General features: G+C 39.8%; 1 protein-coding gene across 3 annotated transcripts in view; it reads right to left on the reverse strand.

Annotated features, from left to right (window-relative positions):
- Window positions 1-11,469: 11,469 nt before the first annotated feature.
- BICC1 (BicC family RNA binding protein 1) overlaps window positions 11,470-20,550 on the reverse strand; it is a 90,056-nt gene continuing 80,975 nt past the window's right edge. For all 3 annotated transcript variants that reach the window (XM_059851162.1, XM_059851163.1, XM_059851164.1), the window contains 6 exons: window positions 20,460-20,499; window positions 19,648-19,802; window positions 17,799-17,952; window positions 16,018-16,178; window positions 15,489-15,588; window positions 11,470-14,370 (listed from right to left, as the gene is read on the reverse strand). In XM_059851162.1, the coding sequence (XP_059707145.1) occupies window positions 14,240-14,370; window positions 15,489-15,588; window positions 16,018-16,178; window positions 17,799-17,952; window positions 19,648-19,802; window positions 20,460-20,499 (741 nt within the window). In that variant the 3' untranslated portion in view covers window positions 11,470-14,239. The remainder of the gene's footprint in view (window positions 14,371-15,488; window positions 15,589-16,017; window positions 16,179-17,798; window positions 17,953-19,647; window positions 19,803-20,459; window positions 20,500-20,550) is intronic.

Raw genomic sequence — 20,550 nt, forward strand, 5'->3', positions numbered from 1 at the left:
ACACAGGCTGATGGATACAGACGTGCTGCCTACCCCCAAACACTTGCGTGCAAGGCTCTCAGGAGCCTCCCAACTGCAAACACCCATTTTTAATAGAAGTGTTGCCTCTTCAGAGCTGCCTTGCCATGCATTTGAACACAGAAGAACCCCTCGCAGACAACAGCATTGTTATTTTGTTGTTGTTGTTGCTTGTTTCACTCTGCAAACAGGAAAGGGACCAAGCTGTCCCTGTCTCCCAGAGCATGTGGCTGCCGCACACAAATGTCAGCCCCAGCAACAGGAACGATCTTGTTCCCGTAAGTCAACAAACAATGTTCAGAAAGGTCTGTGCTGTGGGAGGATTTCCTAACGTAGTACAAGTCATCAGACTTAAAACACATGTCTGCTCTGGTGAATTTAATAAAGCAACAAGGCTGTGTAGGAAAAAAGATAGAAGAAAACAAGAACTTTCTCCTGATGACTTCATCCCACAGGGTCAACAGTAAATCAAGGACAGCATTTGTTGGGAAGGGGAAGCTCTGGAGATTTCTTCCAGAACTTGAAAGGAAACTGCTAGTGTTCAATAACAAAGCCAACACTTTTCTTATTAAAAAAAAAAAAAAAGAAAATAAAACCCCATCATTTTCCCAGGATTGCGCCATGAGAGCATCACTCATGAATAGAATGTTGTATCATCAAGGAAGGAGCATGGCCTGAGCCACTGAAGCATTTGTTTCACCTCTTTTTTACAGCATGAGTAACACAGATACATCTTGACAACATTGCTTCCCCACATACCATATTCACCCATGTGTTTTACTCAGGCAATACTAGGGGAGAACAACAAATGGGGTTAACTTTTCTAAACATAAAAAGAAAAAAGCTCCCCACAAAAGCCCCCAGACCACAGACCTCAAGCCCCGCTAAGCCAAGAGTTTGAAGAAGCTACATTACAGTTGCAGCAGCAATGGCAATTTGCCCCTGCCTGTAAAACAGGCAGAGAGGAATGGACACCCAGAAAAGGGTTACTGGACTACCCCAGGCAGACACACAGACTGTGCTCACCTCACATGCCCTCAGAATAAAAAAAGACATTTCAAAAATCAAATGGCGGATCTGTTTTCCGTGTTCTCAACATAACTATCAAAATGAAAGCTGATCCTGTTGTGTGGAAGCCTCTGAGTAATCTGCTGGAGCCAAGAGGAAATCCTAGGGGATATTCGTGGCTCTTGGCAGCACAGTCCTGGACCAGCTGGACCTTGACCTACCCCAGTGCAGCTGTTCCCAGGTATGCCACTGCTTGCTTCCACCAAGCAGGGCTTTACAAAGTTGATTTTTTTTTTTTTTTGGTATATACAGCTGTACGTACTAAAAATAAAGTTCATTTAAATAAAATAGTGCATATTTATGCAGTACACTACATTAATAAAACTTTTATCTCTCCTCTTTGTACTGCTTGGGAGCACAGATACATTTGTCATGTATTGCCAGGAAGATCTTCCTTTTTGCGAATTCAGGTCTTCTAAAGATGAACGGACTGCTAATCCTTTGTTTTAAAAAAAGTCAAAAAGTAGCACATTGTAGAAACCTGCATTAAAACCCCACATTCAGGCAGACAATACTTTTCAGTGGCTTAAGACAACAAAAACAAAGCCCCCACACACTTTCATTAATTCTCGCAATCGGCTTTTATCACAACACTTAATCTACCTTAAGCTTTTGTACAAACAACAGGAGATGGACGAAACGTCCCATCTCCAGTACGGCATTCGATTCAGTATTCACCAGAGAGAAAAGCAGGGATAAATATACCCAGAACACCAACAACTCCCTGTGATTTCTCCCTGTGACCAGGGCTAAAGTTATTTAGAACACAATACAACACTCACAGAAATAAAACATTACTCATTGGCTCCCTAACCTCAAGCATTTATCAGCCTTCTCAAAGTTCCAGATATCATGTGCTCAAAGACAAAAAATGAAGCAGCTGTTACTGAAATTTCACAAGCCATATAAAATGCAGAGTTATTCAGTAAAGAAATTTCTAAACTGTGAAAATGTTTAACTTCTCTTTGGTTAAAAAGTAAGAGAGTAACACTCTACAACACTGACCTACTTCAGCTACCTAATTCAGAAGATGAAAGAAAGTTTAATAAGCACTAGATGATTTTCCTCAGTCTTTAATAGTTGTGGAGCCTGTAGGCATGTGATGTTTTTATGTAGTCTTGTAAAAGTACATTTAAAATTCTTCAGTATATGTAGTTGTATTGACCTAATGAAGTTTATAATTTTGGCCAAAGGATGTTGTTTGTGAGGCTGTTACCTGCAGGTTTCCAGACTCCCATAAAACACAGCTGCTTCATGGCTCCTGACAAGTCCAGACAGTGCCCCTGGCTACCTGAAAACTCAGTGACAGATTGAAAAATACAATTCACAGGTCACTGTCCTCAGACAAATCTTCAGCTTGATCTAAGTGTGTTGTACTAACCCACCAAGTGCAATTTTAAGATACTATAGCTTTACATGCAAAGGAAGAAAAAAATCATTCACTTTAATGATCAATCAGTAACACTCAGGGAGGTTTCTTTTATTGCTTCTGACCTAAATATGCAGAGCTGCAACTCTTCTGGTACTCCTTTTTGACTCCAGGAGCTTTTTAGCCTCCCACAGAGCAGTCCAACAGCACAGTGGATGTGCACTTCTCATTGCACCATACCAGAGCAAATGTGAAGTCCCTAAATTTTAAGGTCCCTAAAATAAACAACCTCATCAACACAAACCTAAAGAGCAAAGATTTGCACATGCTAATCTGATCATTGGAACGGTGATTTCAAGTATCAGTTTTACAGAGATCACTTAAAAAGAGCAGTAAAATCCTATAATTTTGGATGGGTTGAATGAAAATATGTTGCAAGAAAACATAATGCATGCTGTAAAATAGCAACTAACCTATAAGCTTCCATAAAATTTTCTACCAGCTCTGAAAAATCAAAGTCATGACAGAAAAAAGTGTGCCCCTCTTCTAGCATAATTAGGCATTATTTTAAACACTTGATGGCATGTGCAGGTGACAGCAGTTAACTGGATGATGAGCTCTCCTGCATTTAAGTTCGTTTTGTCTCAGAATACACAGGCTGTGAAGATTCTGAATGTTTTGCAGAGATTTACAAAACGCAGAAATACCACCTCTGTGTGTGTGTGTTTGCACTCAGGCACAGGCTGGGGGAAAGCCACAATTCTGATCTCTCGCCTTGGAAAAAGCCATAAAAGGTCTAGAGAGAGGAAAACCTCAAAGCATCATTACGAGTTTGGCCAAGTATTTGCGGTGCCTCTGGCATCCCCTCCCTTGGCTTTCGTCACCTTTCCCTCAGCCCTGGCGAGCCCAGCGGAGCCCGAGTCCCGGAGCAGCAACAACAGCCGCGTCCTCCCGCCTTGCCAATCCCTCCGTGTGCTGCGGCGGCAGGGGAGCTGGGGAAGCTCGGTGTGCACCTCACCCTGCATGTTGCTGGAAATTTCTGCCATCTGCTATTGCCTTTCCTCCCATGCCTCACAAAAATATCGCTGACTAAATAGAAAGTAATTCCTTTATCAGTTTTAAAGTGGTGTAAATTTAAATCATGATCTTGTTTATTCTTTTTTTGTGTTCACGTGAACATAACAAATCAGGACAGATTTAGGGGTAAAGACATAAGGTCAGATTTATACAGATAGCAAATAATGAAATATATTCAACAGCTTATTTCTTACAAAAACATTTTTTTTTGCACTGTGATTTGGATGACTTTTGACCTGTGTGAACAACACACAATTCTCTCCCAAAGCCAAGCCCTAAATTCATCACACAAGTTATTGCACTGGAATGTAATTTCAAACCACAGAATATCCTACCCAAACACACCCTGCCTCTGCCCAGGCAGCACCCAGAGCTGGAGAATGAGCTTGCAGCAGGAGTGCAGGGGATTCTCCTTGGGTGCTCTTGGATTTAATGAATTTGCACTCACACTTACAAGCCAAGCCTTGGCTGAGGCCAGATATGCAATTCAAAATACACCTGGCTACAAAGAAGCATTTTAAGGCAAGGAAAATCAAGTATTTGGTGATTTAAATATCTACAGTCCCTTTGTGGTCACACACTAGAAGCTTTCAGGATGATCCAGTACAGAGACAACATATTGCTGAGGAACAGCAGACCCAAACCCTGATATGAAACACCTCATCATGGAAACAACAGACAGCTCGGAGGGACCACACTGCCTGATGACACACAGACTCATAATCAGCCTGTTTCTTCTACACAATTTTAAGAGGCTACTTAAATTTGTGGGTGCTCTGAGTGCACTGCCCCTCCTGCTGTGCTCTGCTCACCAGGGCCAACCCTCTCCTTTTCCGGGTGACTCAGGCAGCAGCTCGTGGCAATGGAGGCAGCTGCTTCCCACACTGTCCACAACCCCAAACCAGGGTGCTGAGGAACCCCGTCCTGCCCAGGGAAGGAAAGGGTTGGGGGCAACTCATCACCTAAATGGCCCCCACCTGGGTAGCTCCCCAGGAACCTCTCCAGGTGCACGTGGACTCCCAAATGGCAGCTGGGCCGTGCTCACCCGTGTGCGCTCGGCTCCTCGGCCTGAGGCGTGAGGGGAGCGGCACCCCTGGTGTCGTCCCTCGGTGGCTGAGGGTGACCCCCTGGCCCTGCAGTGTGTCCGAGCTGTCTTCTGAACACACCTGGGCCAGGCCAAGGTGGGATCTGGGGCAGCAGCAGGTCCCTGGGGCAGCAGTGGGGCCGAGGGGCGCTGTGAGGGGAGCGCGGGGCTGCCTCAGGCCCGTCATGGCCGGTTCCAGCCGGTTCCGGCTGCCAGGGGCACCAGGAGTGGGGGCAAAGGGAGCCCGAGCGGGAAGAAACAGGTGGCAACAGGGTTCATTTCCCTTTGTTCCTCACCACCCAAAGGTATTTCAATTGTCAAGAAATGAAGTCAGTTTTCCCCAGGTGGAAGCCATTTCTCATGTGATGATGGTACAGAGCAAAGGTAGGTACCACCAGCCACCCAATGTGGCATGACCCTGTTGAGGTGGGCCCCTGACTTTGGCCAGAGCTGGCCCACCACAGCTTGGCCACATCGTACTGACCACAGCAATAAACCCTCTGTGAGCAGTGTCCCCTGAGACACCCAAATCCCAGCAACAAACCCTGGTCTGTGAGACATCCAGCTTGGGGCTGGGACAGCGGTGGATTACCTGGAAGCCCTGCAAAGGGGGATAGTGAGAGGGAAGGTAAACCAGCCAACCAGACCATGGAAAAAATGGGGAATAGGTTTACAGTGATCCAAAAACCTCCAGTAAAAGGAGCGAAGCCCATCTAGCCAACCCACAGGGACAGAAATCAAAGCATTACTTGATCGCAACCTAAGTATCTCCTTGGGGAAATCTGAGGTATGATGTCATGCAATTTATATGACAAATATTCAGAAGTGGATTGAAACAGATTCTGACTTTATCTGCATTTAAAGTAAAGTTAGACTTTTTGCCTAGAAGAGAAGCTGTCCATTCCAAACCCCACTATCACTGTGGCCTATCACTGAAAATAAAATCTGGAGATTTTTGTTGTCATCTCTAATTGAAAACTTTCAAACACTTTCTCAGTAGGTGAAAGAACCCACATTTATATAATATAGGCTTTACAGTTAATGAAGAGATATAAAGAACAATAATAAAACATTACCTCCCTCTTCAGAGTAGTGATTTGGTGATGTTTCTTAAAAGGTGCACCACACACTCAGATTTCTCCACTAAACATTATGCATTACCACTCCAACTAATAAACAATGGCAAAGCAAAGGTTTGCAATTTTTTCTCTTCCTTAAAGACCTGTTGCAGCAATTCTTCCCAAAGTCAAATGTGGAGACTGTTATCCACAGTTTTTCTAATAGTTGTTCATGCTAACCTTTGACCATCCAGCTGCTCACTTTGTTCACAACATACCAATATTACACTTCCAAATAATAAGAAATTATGCTGGCTTGATTCTTCATTAGCATTATTACATAATGAGAGTTGTAAATACTGCAGAAGGAAAATAAACCATTAAGAAAGTATATGCCACTATTGGGTTCAGTTATGGGTCCACATGGAATAAAGCTCAGCTTTATGGGGAGCTGCCAGGAGATAAACCATAACATTTGTTTTGACAAATTTTGGGCAGTCCTCTTTATTTACCAGGAACTGAAAGAACTCTACTTGCACCAAAGCAGCTGTGCTGCCCTTCCATGTTTGAGCATGAAACACATGAAATAATTGGTTCCCTTGGGTACATGAATTAAAAGCCCATTCACCATGGCGTGCAAAGCCTCTCATTTCTGAGCAGGTGAACATGTAGCAACTAGACATTTCATTAGCATTCTCTCAGGTCTAGAAGCCTGGAGAACTTGTTTTCAAAAAAGGCAGGCAAGGTCACAGCATGCACTGAGGAAGGAAGTATTGCTCTACCATGGATTTCTTTTCTGTGCTTAAACACAGAACAATTTCACCAGATTCAAGCCAAAGGAAAAGTTGACCTGGTGAAGAGTTAAGAGGTCAAGCAAGAAAGCTTTCAACATCTTTTTGATATTTCTGCACACCTCCCACGTTGAGTAGCATATGAAGACACACTGGAGTGTTTATCAGAAAGTCATTTGCCTTCAGGAACCATAAAAAACTTGATTTGTTTTCTGCCAGATTTTGTGAGCTTGAAAAATCTCAATTAGATTTAAAAAAAAAGCTTTAACATGAAACACTGTCTTATCTGCTTTCAGGAAGGGAGGTGGAAGGAACAGAGTTTGTGATTCTTTGTCATAACAATTTGGGGTTTTATGTATAAACACAAATTCTGAAACGTCTATAAAATTTCACTTAAACCCAAAATAGACCAAACATACAAAATACAAAATATTCCATTTCTAGTACAGCTTTGAACAGACAATGCATCTTTATGTAGTATTTGATTTAATGCCCATTTTATCACAGATGGTATAATCACAAAAAACGGAACACTTGAAAGGAATTTGACAAACAGAACCAGATGTAAAACATCTTGAAGCTTACAAATTCATCACAAAGATTAGGGAGGACTTGAAAATACAGGATTTCAATGCTTCCAGCAGACCAACACATCTGTTCTCTCCAGAAATGCTTTCCTACTTCCTGATGTGTTTACACAGTGAGAAGATGCAGTAGGAACTAGATCAGATGCAATTCAGTTTGGGGGTTCATTACCTTGTCTCTGCAGCAGAGCCAGGACACAGAATAACCACACAAAAAATGCAAAAGAAGAACACGGATGCATGGGCTTCAGGAGAAATATTACAGGCAGGTGGGAAGCAATGAAGAAATGTGCTGTTGTGCTGCAATAATTAATGTTGAAGGGGATGGATCCTTAGGAATCCTTCTGTCTATGAATAACTGTCCTTTTATTGCTGGTTAAGGCAACGGCCCTGTGGAGTCACTTTTTCAAAATCATTTTTAAATGATAATAAGAACACCATGCAAAAGGATGCTCCTTTCTCTAAGTGTTAAAAAAAAAAAAAGAATTAACCAAGCAAACTAACATTTCCTTTACTTAATCTTCACAAACAACTGCCCACCTGAAGATATTATGCCCTCATCTACTCCAGCCTTGTAACCACAATGTACTGTTTATGCTACGCTTACAAATTTATTACCTCACACTGGCCAAAGATGACCATTAGCATCTGTATCCTCACTGCCACAGTTTTAAAGTCCAACACAAAAAGCAAACACTAGTCTGCCTGAAAAGTTAAAATGCCTCAAACTTCCCAGAACTACTTGTTTGAAACTTGAGTGCTGATCAGAAGAGAGCAGAAACTTGAGCCAAGCACGGGAGAGCCAAGATCTAGGAGAGGTGAGCAGACACCACCAGCGGCCAGGAAAGGCAGCAGTGCCAGAAGTGTTATTTCCAGTCTCCACTCATGGCTCTTAAATCCCCTAAAAAAAAAATCTTTCAAAGCTCTCATCCACTCTAGTGGTTCTGGATACTGTCCACACTAATCACTCCTCGGAAAAGAAGAAAACATTATGCTTGTGCAAGCAAAAAACTCATCAAGCTGCATGCAAAATTTAAAAGTTTGCCCTTTCTAGCATTTGGAGTCCAAAAGTACAATGGAAAGAAAGAAAGAGTCAACAGTGGAGCATCTGCTACCAATTTCGGTGAAGATGGAAGATAACCAGTGCTGGAGGCATGCTCAGGACGAGCCTTCCTACGTGACAGATGCCTTCAGCATTCCAGTTTGCTGGCTATTGTCACCATTTGGTTCAAAGAGAAGCACTGCTGGCACAAAGCTAGTTTTAATTTAGCCACACCAAAACATCTCTTGCCCCACAGGGATTAGTTACCTAGTTGTTTCCCATCCAGCTTCCAAGCAAGATTCAAATCTTTCAGCAAGTTAACTTCACCATGTCAGCTTTGTTTGTAGTGATTTCTAGGTCCTGGGCTACATAAAGACATCTTGTAGTATTGGAAGAATCAGCACTCAGTACTGAACTGCCACTGCTAAGCACCCAGTGCTTATTCAAGCTACTTCAAAAAAAGGGGTTTGTTGGGACCAGGCATTATAAACTTCTCTCTGACGTGAGCTTCAGCATGAAAACAGAAGCATACTTTTGAGGAACCAAAACATTGTTCAGCTGAAAAAACTCCTGCTAACGGAAAGGGTTGTGAATATTTTGTTTTTTCTGAACTTTGGATCACCTGAAAGCAAAAGGAAATTACCCTTGGTGTCCATTTTTTTTGCCCTAAGTATATTCAAATGTAACATACAGCAAGAAGAAGATTTCTTATGTTCTCAATCTCAAAAATACTCACATCCTCTTCACTTTGATACTGTATGTACACAGCATGAGATTGCAGTTCCCATGGATGGCTTTAGTTTTGGGACCAGAAGTTATTGCCATGTGCATTTCAGGCCTCTTCATCTCTTCTGTCCTTTGTGGGTGACAAACTATGATTTTCACCACAGCAAAGAAGTGCAGCAACATCCATATCAGTTTATGGTCCTAGGGTTATTACATTAGTGGCAACATTATTTCTTAAAACATTAATCACCCATTGTTAGAAGTGACAAATTTTTGCTTCATTATGTAATTACTTCAGTTTTTTTTTTTTTTACTCATATTATGTTTTGCTTTTTCCATCTGTTAGTTTCCATGAAGTTGCAACACAGTTTTGGCACAAACTGGGGAATTTCCATCACAATGTATTCATCTTTCTTCATATTTTCATCAACATCTGGAATCGTTCTGCATTTCTCAGAGAAAATATTCCCTAAATCCTACTCCTTAACAGAGCAGGGTAATTTGACACAAGATGATGCTCGAATGCAAAAACTTTCAACATTGTTTGAGTCTGTTTCTTTAATAGTACCCTTTCTTCAAAGTGAGAGGGAAAAGAAATTATCTTTATTAACTTTTAACTGCTCCTAATAGCTGTGTCAATATTCAAAATTGGCAAGTATGACTGTTGTACTACTTTAATTTTTAAAGTCTGCTTTACTAACTCATGAAAGCATGTAAAATTTTAAAATTATAAACACTATAAAAAAGTACATCTGCAGCACAGGAAACAAAGATAAAACTCAAAATTTCCTTAATGCAAATATATCATCTACAAAAAGCCTTTTATCATTTCTGGATGCTTGTTACTTCTGCTCCAGATACTATCTTAACCCAAATAAATATAAAGGAATTTTATACCAAAGCACAAGTTTATTGTGTGCTTTTCAGATTACAATATAGTCTTCACTCGCAACTACACCTAATTCAAAATAAGAGCATTTTTATCTTTAACCACGCTAAAATACTCCCCCACCTGCTTTAACATCCTTACAGCTCACAATTTTCAAAGCAGCTGTAAACAACATGACATCAACCATGCATATTGCAACTTTTTCTGCAAGTTCCCCAGTTTTTACATCTTCTGACACCCTCAAAAATTTTGCAGCAACTCCAGATAAAACCAAACCTTCCTTCTGCTCAAGCATCTGTGATGGAAAGGAAGCTGGTTCTTCAAGGATAAAATGTGGCTCCAACAGTGTCCAGACATGCCTGGAATCAAATACTCCTGGGCTTACTTTATAGTATGAGCACAAGTTTCTGAATATCCCTGTCCATCACACCTGTAGTGGCCAGCTAACAACAGTACCCATAAAACTGGTGTAACCGTGTTTTCTAGGACCTTGGAAAAACAAGATTCCTCCAGCAACTGTTAGATTGGAGTGGGATTCAACAGCAAAGAGAGATGCCTCACTTTTAATCTTTACAGAGCTTGGAGACTCCATCTATTTTCTCCTGTGTATTGGCAACATCTCTTAAAATGCAATTTTTTTGTTCAGACTTAAAATCACCAGTTTTGTTCCATTGACAGGTCGCAGAGAGAGACATGCCCAGGTTGTTCAGGGAGCAATCCTGCTGATGCTGTGCCACGCCAGCTGCTGGGAACAGTGCTTGCACTATAAGCAGAGTAGCCAACAAGCTCTAATGGTCCATCACCTCCTTCCCACACCAGCTTTACGCTCCACTGACTAAAGCTGGTAGAAGGAACATGCCCAAATAAATGGTCCACAAAGGAAACTACCTTGCTTCAGACCCTCGTAGCTCGCTATAGGTCAGAGAACAGAAACCCTGTGCAAACTGCAAGCCCATCTGCCTGTAAATTTCCATGTAATTTATGTAAATGCCCGGTAAATTGGTGCTCAGCACCACACCCTTCAGTCGTCCTCAGCAGAACAGTTTGTTGATCTATTTCCTTCAGAGACTTGTTCCCACACCTGCACTTCTCAGAAGATACTCAGAAAAACAACTCTGAGTTTTGCAAGGTCAGTGAGCCAGGAAGAGCCATTGGAGAGCTGTGTCTATAAAACAGGAGAGCACGTCAGGCAGGGATAACGAGATGCCTGAGAGCACATGGAGAGGTAGAGCAATACTGAACCTGTACCAGCAGCTGTGGAGCAAACAACAGGACTGACTGTGCCTGCTGTGTGCATGTCACCTCAAAGTCACAGCTGTGCCTCTGGCCAGGCTGACTGGTCATGTCCCAGCAGCCTGAAGAAAAAATTCCCTTCCCCCTCCCCACCACTTACTGGAAGTGACAGTAGAATGACCATTGTGAAAACACACAACTCTCTGCTAACCTGACCAAAACAGTCATTAAAATGGGAGGACCAAAGGAAGAACAGAATTCATGAGCCAAACCACTAAAACCTGCTCAGAATTGAACCTGTCATAATTTAACTCCCCTTAGATTAAGGAGAGGCACCCCAAAAAAGCATTCTCACTTAAAAGCCAGACAAAGACACTATGTGATACAAAAAGAACAGTAAAACACATAAAGCATTAACATGTGAAAGAAACATGTTGCCGTTATGTCAAATAGTGCTTTTTATATTTTATTAACAAGCAAGCATCCCTGGAACTGGGTCTATATAAAATACTTAATGAACCAATCAGAAATACAAGGGAGTTATATAAATTTATTTTATGCAACACTGATTAGTTTTGAAAATCTCCATTTTTAATGTTTTAATTTCAACTTTCATTTTCTTAAAAAAATTACTAAAAGGACACAACCCACAAAAATACAATCTGTATCTGCTCTATATTTACAGATAACTGGTCACTGTTAAGGCACAGATTTAAAACTAACATTTTATGTAGCAAGTCAAATATTTGTGCACAATGTAACACTAACAATACGATACACTGTACTGTTTTATTCCCTTTGTGGAATCAAAGTAAGTGAGAATTTTCTTTACTTCCAGTGTGGTTTTTTTTTTTTTTTTTAATGTGAAGCCCTACTGAAAAATAATGTTGTGCATGGGAAATTCTTCACTTTGGTGTAGAGGAAATAAGCACTGCTCAGCAAAAGACCACATCAACTTAATACTGTAAGAAAATCAGTTTCTGAGTATAGTACCGTCTGGATAGATAGCATGTACCTACAAAAGGCTAAAAATCTGAGTGCAAAGCTTTAGGATGCTTTTAATTTTAGGCAAAATAAGCAAGAAGGGGTTGCAGAAAATTCTGTACAAAGTGTTGCTGAATCTTTAGTTCATTAAAAACATTTTATGAAATAAGGAGTCTGAATACAATTTGATTTGCAAGCACTGGGCTTGCAAATGCAAACATTTAAACAACAGCTTATCTGAAAGCACATAAATAGTCTGTGTGAATGGAACTATCTGCGGTGCTTAGAAGTAAGCACAAGTGTAAATAGCTTTAGAATGAGAAGTGGTGGCTTCCAAGAGGGTTTCCATGAAGTTGCTCTTGCCTGTGCAGCATACACACAGACACACACACAAATCTCTCCTAGACACGTGGATATTGACCCTTGGCATTGAGCAGAGGAAGTTGCTGTGAACAACTGTGTGAGTACCAGAAACAGCTTTAGCCAGTCACATCTGCAGTGCCATTTTAAAACCAGACAAAGCTGCTACTTGATCTACAGGGAAAGTCACCCAGGTATACACCATTAAGTAGATATGGCTGAAATGAGCACTGAGCAGCAATTTTTAGCTAACAAGACTTTATATTATTGCTTGATCATCTATGCCCTCAAGTAATAGTCTCTTAAAATTCCCTTTGTGTGTGCAATTTTTGCCATACATCATTTTGCATTCTCACCTTAAAAGAAAGAATTACCCATGGAAAGTGTCAAAACTCTCTCAACCCATTTTTTCATAAACCCCAACTACTGTAAATGTTATTCTAATGCCTTCTGTTAAGAGCACTTGACAGTGGTTTATGTCCATCTCAAAAGGCTTATACATTGAACATAAATAATACATTACAGTAGAGGTAAGGTAATTCACAATATTTCTCATGGGAATGCTTTTCAATTAATGCTTGGAAACTAGACATAGCATAAAGAGGCACTTTATGGATTCCTTCATTACATTGAAACCCTTCATAAACCCATAACACAACATCTGTAAAGACAGAGGAATAACATTGCCAAATCTTTCGGACTTTCACAGTATAAGAATGCGAAATTTAGCTCTAGCCACTTATAACATGGACTCTTTCTGTTGAACATAACTTGTTTCAGAAATAGTTCATCTCCAGAGTTTCAAGCACTTCTGCAGCTGACAATTACAAATCTAGATTGAACAAAACAGATGCTATTACACCTATTTTTTGTAGGTCGCTTCATTGCTGCATGCATAGTCATGTAAGTAATATGTGTCATTTATTAAATGGCAACAGTGCTGTCTTGTCAAATTAGATTAGTTGTCTGTTTAATCAAACTGACAGCCCAGAGCTCTAGTTTGATGAATGCCTTTTGGTCTCTACCATAAACCTGCAGTAGATCAGTTTAATCTGTTATGTATTGTAGGTGTATAGAATCTAAAAATAAAAGTCTGATATAAATAAGTGTCCTTTAGTGGCAGGGTACTAAAAATAGCCCTTTGCTTTGAGACAACCATTAAAAACAGTTCTAGCATAAAGGCAGCAGTTAAATATGTTGACTGAAAAGGGTTAATATTGCAAGGTCCATTTTGGTCTTTCATTGCATTTGTTACAGTGAGTATTATTGCAGGCAGCATTAGACTGCTTTATAAGAGCATAATAGGACTGGTCCACTACCAAGTGACTTGATTTTGGAACAATCTCTTCAGATAACTACCTGGGAGACAGAGAGAGAAAAATCAAAAATCTGCATAAGAACCAGTTTCTAGTACCATTATAGTGAGATGTGACTTAATGCAGGAACACCTGAAAAAATTTGATTAGTGCCAATATAAAAATTGATATGGAAATGAAAGAGAAATAAATTTCCACAGGACAAGAAATCAGAACATGTAAAGTGCAGAAAGACCTCAATAATTATTTTAAGCAGTACCAGAAAAATCCATCTTGATAAAGCCAAATCTATGCTCTCTGGCATCCCAGCTCTTCATTCTTCCTTCATTCAACAAAGTACAAAATTCAGTGCATACATTATAGTTATAGGTAATAAAATACTAAACAAAGAACCCTATATTATTATTATTATTGCAAATTCTGTCCAATCTACATGAGTAAAACGTAACCCACATTTGGTGTTTCGAAAGACAACTGACAATATGTGTTCTCTCTGATTTTTTGGCACAGTATTGTGCAGACAAAATGCTTTGGTCCTTGACACCCAAACTCCCAAAGTGCAGAGGGTGGCGTGCAGTGAAGGCTGTCCACAGGATTGCCATGTCCATCTTTCCAGCTGCTTTCTGAGCCCAGCCTCCTGCTACCAGCGCCCGCTGACACTGGCAATGTCCGAGTGATACTGGCGCGGCAGTCTCCCACTGGCTCCACCTTCCAGGAACGAGGCACGGATGTTGGATGGGTCAAAGAGCTTCCTTCGGTTTTTGTTCAGTTCTGGAGGGGGCAAGCACACCCACAGAAATCTCCCATCAGAAATTCATTTTAATGCTTCATGTCAACCAAATGCACAACTTCTCTTTGAACAAACAAAGTATTTCAGACAGATATGGTATGCACTGAAAATATCTGTGAGGTATTCATTGAATTAACAAACAGCCCAACAGGATAATTAAGAGCATCAGCTTAAGACTCAGGGGCTCTACTTGGGATAATTCTTATTTGGTACTGATACAGTGTGAAGTAGATAATTTTTTGCAATATTGATTTAGATCAAATTGACATAGCTGAAACTTTAAAAAGTTTCTCTTATAATACTCAAACACTGCAATCTTCCTGGAAGCCCAACCATGAAGTGCAGACTGAGATTGACAGAAAAGCTTGTTACCAACTTGATAATTTCTCAATTCACAATTCCTTATTTTAAACATAAAACTGAAGCAGTATTTTAACAAGGACTTTCAGAAAAAAACAGATGCTAATCTCTCATTTAAACATGAACCCTAATCTCATATTAGTAATAGCTCATCTAAAATATTTTTCTTTTTCCCTCTTTCCTGTTCCCTGTAAACAAACTCTCTGCTAGATACAAATTGCTGAGAGATTACACAGATTTTCAAGACTGCTACTGAGCTAAGCACATTTGCAAACCTAAAAAACAAAACAAACCGCAAAGTCCACTAAAAGTAGGCACTTTTCCCCAGTAGGATGACTGCTCAGCTAATCAATAAAATGGAGGACAGGGAACCAAAAGGCTGAAATGCCAGTTGTAACTGGTATGTAGTGCTGTTCAGATCCTGCAGTGCCTGTAATCCCAGAAATTCCTGGACCCACAATTCTGGGGCATCAAACTCAATGTGAGATGAACTTTCTACCAAGCTGCAGCTTCACAGAACTACTGCAAGTGAGCTCTTATTAGGTAAGGGGAAAGCTCTATAAAGCCTGGGTTTAAGCACCTCTGGTGAGGGGCAAGCTAATATTACCTCTGTAGACTATAGTCTTTTCAGTCTTTCCAAGATTTTTTTTTTTTCCTTTGGTGGCTATGAACACACAATTTGAGTAAGAAGAATACAAACAATGCTTAAAATCAATAAATGGTATTCTGTGTTTTTTACCTGAGATTGCAAGCAGCATTTTTCTTCTGGCACCAAAAGTGGTAATTCCCAACTCTTTCAAATCTTGATCAGTAAGAGTGAGGAATGTCTGCAGATCAATCTAGAATAAAAAAAATAGGAAAAGTATGCAAAACAAGTCTTTCTACAAAAGTATTAAGTAATAAATGTGGTTCAGAATAGCTTCATTTTTTTCCCTGCTCCTTTTTCCAGTTACTCATGTAAACAGCAATCATGGCTTTTCAATGGCTGCTTCACACAGTTGCTCAATTTGCTACGTTTGTGACAGAAAACGAGGAATTTAAAAGTAACCAGTTCAGGAAAAGCAGAGAAAATCAGTTGGTCTTATTTATGAGTCTTGAGGTTTTGAGTATTTACCACAATTGTAAGATGTATGACCCAGCTTTGAAAGAACAGCTCATGAAAATCCTGTCACAAAGTGAGCTCTAAGTGGTTTTTGGTGAAGAGACAGCACAGCTACTGCTGGAAAACATCCTACCAACACAAAGGTGCCTCTCAAAGGAACACCAACCTCTTGCTGCTGGAATACATCTGTGTATTTGCCCAAACCAAGCTTGCTGAAGAGCTCAGGCAGATCAGATCCCTTGAACAAACTGTTGAGGCTACAGCCATTGCTTCCTGTCAGCGAGGAAATGCAGTCCATGTAGTTACTGCTACTGAGATAGTGTTCAGCTGGAAGGGAACAAGTGCACTTTTCAGACACAATCACAGAAGGGCATGGTTTTCCACCAACATTGTATTCAGCTAGATCATTACATTTACAAAGCATTTAAATCTTTATTTTTCAGGAAGAAAAAGCCTCCCAATGGTCTGAGAGAATGAGCAACATAAAGCAATTTTTTTATTAATTAAGTACCGGTGTTTGTTTTCTATACACCTACTTTTGTCCATCCAACTCATCACTGTTTCTTTTACCCTTTATCCACACATTTTATTTTCTGGGAAATCTACAGCTGCCACAGAACACTGTCCTTCATTGCCAATGTATTTGTGTTTCTAATTTTCTTCTAACATACATGTAAACACATTTTTAATCCTTAATTATTTTAATTAACCTAGAACTTCCATTTTTGTCCAATTAGGTTGAAAACATCAATAGATTGATTTCAAATAAACTTGTCATCTCTTTAGTTCTTCAAGTACTTAGAATACGATGTGCAGCCATTCACAGCTCAACTAATGTGCTTTTTAAAACTGTTAATATTTTTTCTAATTGGAGCTATCCCTTCTTACCATATCCAAATTGTATTATGCGTGTACTTTGAGTTTGGGATTTAGGCTTATTCACTTTTAAAAGAAAAAGCAACAACAAAAAGTATAAACAGCCACAGTACTTATTTCCCCATAAAGCAGATAGGTAGTATGGACTTAGTATTCTCTGCCTCCAGTTTTCACTCTTTCAGAAAGGCATCTATTAACTTATGTAAAAAATAAAACTTTGAAGAGTTCAACTAAAGTAAAATTTCAATTTTTAAACTTCAAACAAATTTTAAAAAGTAATTGCAAAACATACAGCCTGTATCCACAGAAACCAGTATTTAAAATCATGCTAGGCCATGCCAAACACATAGGCAAGCTTCTTTTCATAGCATTGCCTGGGTTGGAAGGGACCTGAAAGATCATCTCTTTCCAACTCCCTGCCATGGGCAGGGATATCTACCACTATCCCAGGTTGATCCAAGTCCCATTCAGCCTGGCCTTGGACACTTCCAGGGATGCAGGGGCAGCCACAGCTTCTCTGGGCACCCTGTGCCAGGGTTTCAGCACCCTCACAGTGAAAATTTTTTCATAATATCTGACCTAAACCTACTCTCTTTGCAGCCACTCCCCCTTGTCCTGTCACTACACAGTGTCCTTGTAAATTTTATCCCCATGAGGAGACTCATGCTTTAAAATCCAGTTTCAGCAAGGATTATGACTTCACTAGTGAGCAAATAGCCCAATAAGGCCCTGGCTGCTGCTGCATCAGCAACAGAGCAGAATGAGAGTAGTCTAGAAATAAGCCTTTTTACAGGTTTGCTTTCAGTACACCTTGAAAAACCCACTCCCATGACAGCAAAGAGTTTTCAGCAAGGATGTCTGGCATTTAACAAATATCCTTAAAAGTTTTCCTTTTGGACCATTATTTGTATTATGTTACATAAGCTTACACTTCTCAATTTGTAAAAAAAAAGTAATTACAAGGTGTCAGTAATTTAAATCTGTAATGAAGTCAGGATACATTCATATCAAAATAAATACTGGCATCCAAATGATGATTTTCTTTTAAGCAGATAATAAGAGCTTATTAACCTGATTTGTTTTGTTTCCTTTTGGGGCTGCCAATTGAGGAGACAAAATCGTGAGCACTGGGTCCAAGCCCGTTCCGGTCTCTCCAGTTATCAGATTCACTGCCACTTCCCAAGTGCTCCCGACTGCTGGACCGGGAGAGAGACATGGATGAGCCCTGCAAACCACAGAAAGAAAATCTGGGCTGAAAACAGAGCTTTCATTGTGACTCAGATGTTTTCTTTGAAGCAGCTCGCTTAGAAAGCGGCTTTTAACACTCACAAACATTCTTCTGGCAGTTGATCAATAGGCAAGTAATTGCAAACCGGACACGAAAACAGCAGGTGTGCTTCAAACACATGCAGTTTACAGTTTTTAAGCAAAAGTTATTTAAAGAACATGATTCAAAATAAATTGCTTGGTATTTCCAAGTTTGTTTCCAAAACATTCCATGGTATCAAATTCCCACACAAATTCTAGACAAAGCAGTCTATTGACTACATCCCTTCACAGGGAAGAGAACATAACAGAACATTTATCTGAAGATAAGTGGATCAAGTACAGACTACTTGACCACAGTCTTGCACACTATACTACAATAACAATTCTGCAATGCCGTGTGAATTTGTAGTTGTTTTGTCTGGGGTCTTTTTAAATAGATTTTTGTATACACCTGTGAAATACTTATTATCAACTCTCATCACTGTGAGTCAGAATGTAGCAATACAAGTGAGCAATATTCCATAGAAACATACTCAAAAGAAATTGACCTTATCACATACTTACATGACCTAAAAACTATGGAAATTAACAATTTAATTCTATAAACTTGTACCAAATTGCAGTTGAAAAGTATTACTTAGGAGACAATCTTTTACACTATTTAGTAAAACTGGCATCCCTGAAGAAACACTGCTCTAGGTTAGACTCACAGACCTATCCAGAGATTTTAGACATCAAGGCCTGGGGGAAAACCCCACCCCAGCTCAACCAAGACAGGAAAGCATGCAAAAGTAAACTGGAGATTTTGGTTGCAGTTTTTTCTTTCCCCTAGTTACTACTGCATCTTGTGTAGCCAAGCCTACTACCTGTAGCTGAATGGCTCAGGAAGTTGATATGCCAAGTGCAGAACACCAAGGCACATTTTTATCCCAGCTGAATATTTCTTTTGCATTAACAGACAGTTATATCCTAGAGAACTATGAAGTCCCCTTCTTCAAGAAGCATACAAGCAGGAGAGAAAAAGGTGTCTTCATGGAAGCTGGGAAGGATTACAGCAAGGAAGCACAGTAAAAAACAACTTCAGCATGCCTTTGAGAAGAAAGGAACAAATTCCCTGCAAGATTTCCATGCTGGGACTCCGAAGAGAATTGCTGGACTCTGTCTGCCTTTGCCTGGGAAAATTCTGAGCCCAGTGAATAGTGCAAGTAGAGACAGCTGTTCCAGTTCTGTCCACAGAAGGAAAGATGAGCTGCTTATTCTGCTGTTCTCCTCCACCATGCAGTGATACACATTATATAGTTTATCTGTCATATATACTCTGTTTTCATTAGGTTACAAATTCCCTATTGCTGGTTTGCAACTGTAAGTTGTTTGGTCCTGCAAGTTGTTCAAAGCTCCTTTAAACAAATATATTTTAAGAAGCAGACATCTATGCTCTGTGACTTATCTGTGAAACAGATGTAACTTCGTGTGTTGGGCTGAATGTATTCCATATGCCTTAATATTTATGTAAGAAATATTTTTCACCATAAAAAATATTTAGAACAGTTATCTGCAAGGCTTTGTTTTTACAGAAGTTAGACATTTCTCAAGAGAAACAACTGTATCATTCACTAAAAGTAAACTTTCATTACAGTATACTTTTATATACCTCATATGTAGTTGTCATGGAAGGCTTGTATGATACATGATTTGCTCTCCTTAGTTCCTTGATAGTTTCTGCAGGCATTGATTTCGAGAACCCCAAACCACTCCATGTATTTGTTGGAGTTCTCACTTCTGTTACAACTGGCTTCTTTAACATAGCTGAAAATACAGAGACAAATCAGTAAATCTCAGCCTTAGTCAAGGTACTGGGAAGATAATTCTGAAATGATGTTTGCTAACAGCAAACCCTAAACATCTCCATTCAAGCTTGCTGCACAGCTTGAATCCTACCCTTCCTTAAAGCAATCTACTCTGCCAGAAGATAGCTAAATCCCAGAGGACTGCATTGAAGCCAAAAAAAATCATATCTGTTTCAAAGAGAGGACCTTCTGGTTTTCTTTTGGTGAACAGGTAATTTGGTTTATTTGATTAAAGGGTCAAAGATATGGTTAAGTCCCTTACCAATTCTACAACTTAATTTATCCCTGAAATAAGAGGACATTAAGCTGATATGGCAAACACCTTAAAGTTGAACTTGCATCCAAATAAAGTGACGTGTTAGAGCAATAAGCTCTCTAAAAACCATATTGATCACTTGCACGTGGATGTACTTACACATCCCATCTGCAAGTGGCTTATATTGTATTTTATACTAGGTCGGTATTAAGAAATTTTTTGGAACATAAAGCTAATATACAAATATTTCACTACCACTTTCAGATTTTATTAAAAATCACATTACAAAACTGAAACTTCAGGAAATCATTTCATCCATGTGCTAACAAACTTTTCAGAAGTCACTGTTCATCCACATACCTTTGGTTGCTAGTAGTTTCTTCTGTTCATAGTCAAATGCCTAAAAATTAAACATGCAGAAGATAATTTAATTGCAATTCTAACTAAATGT

This window comes from Haemorhous mexicanus, chromosome 7 (assembly GCF_027477595.1).
Source record: "Haemorhous mexicanus isolate bHaeMex1 chromosome 7, bHaeMex1.pri, whole genome shotgun sequence".
Lineage (NCBI taxonomy): Eukaryota > Metazoa > Chordata > Aves > Passeriformes > Fringillidae > Haemorhous > Haemorhous mexicanus.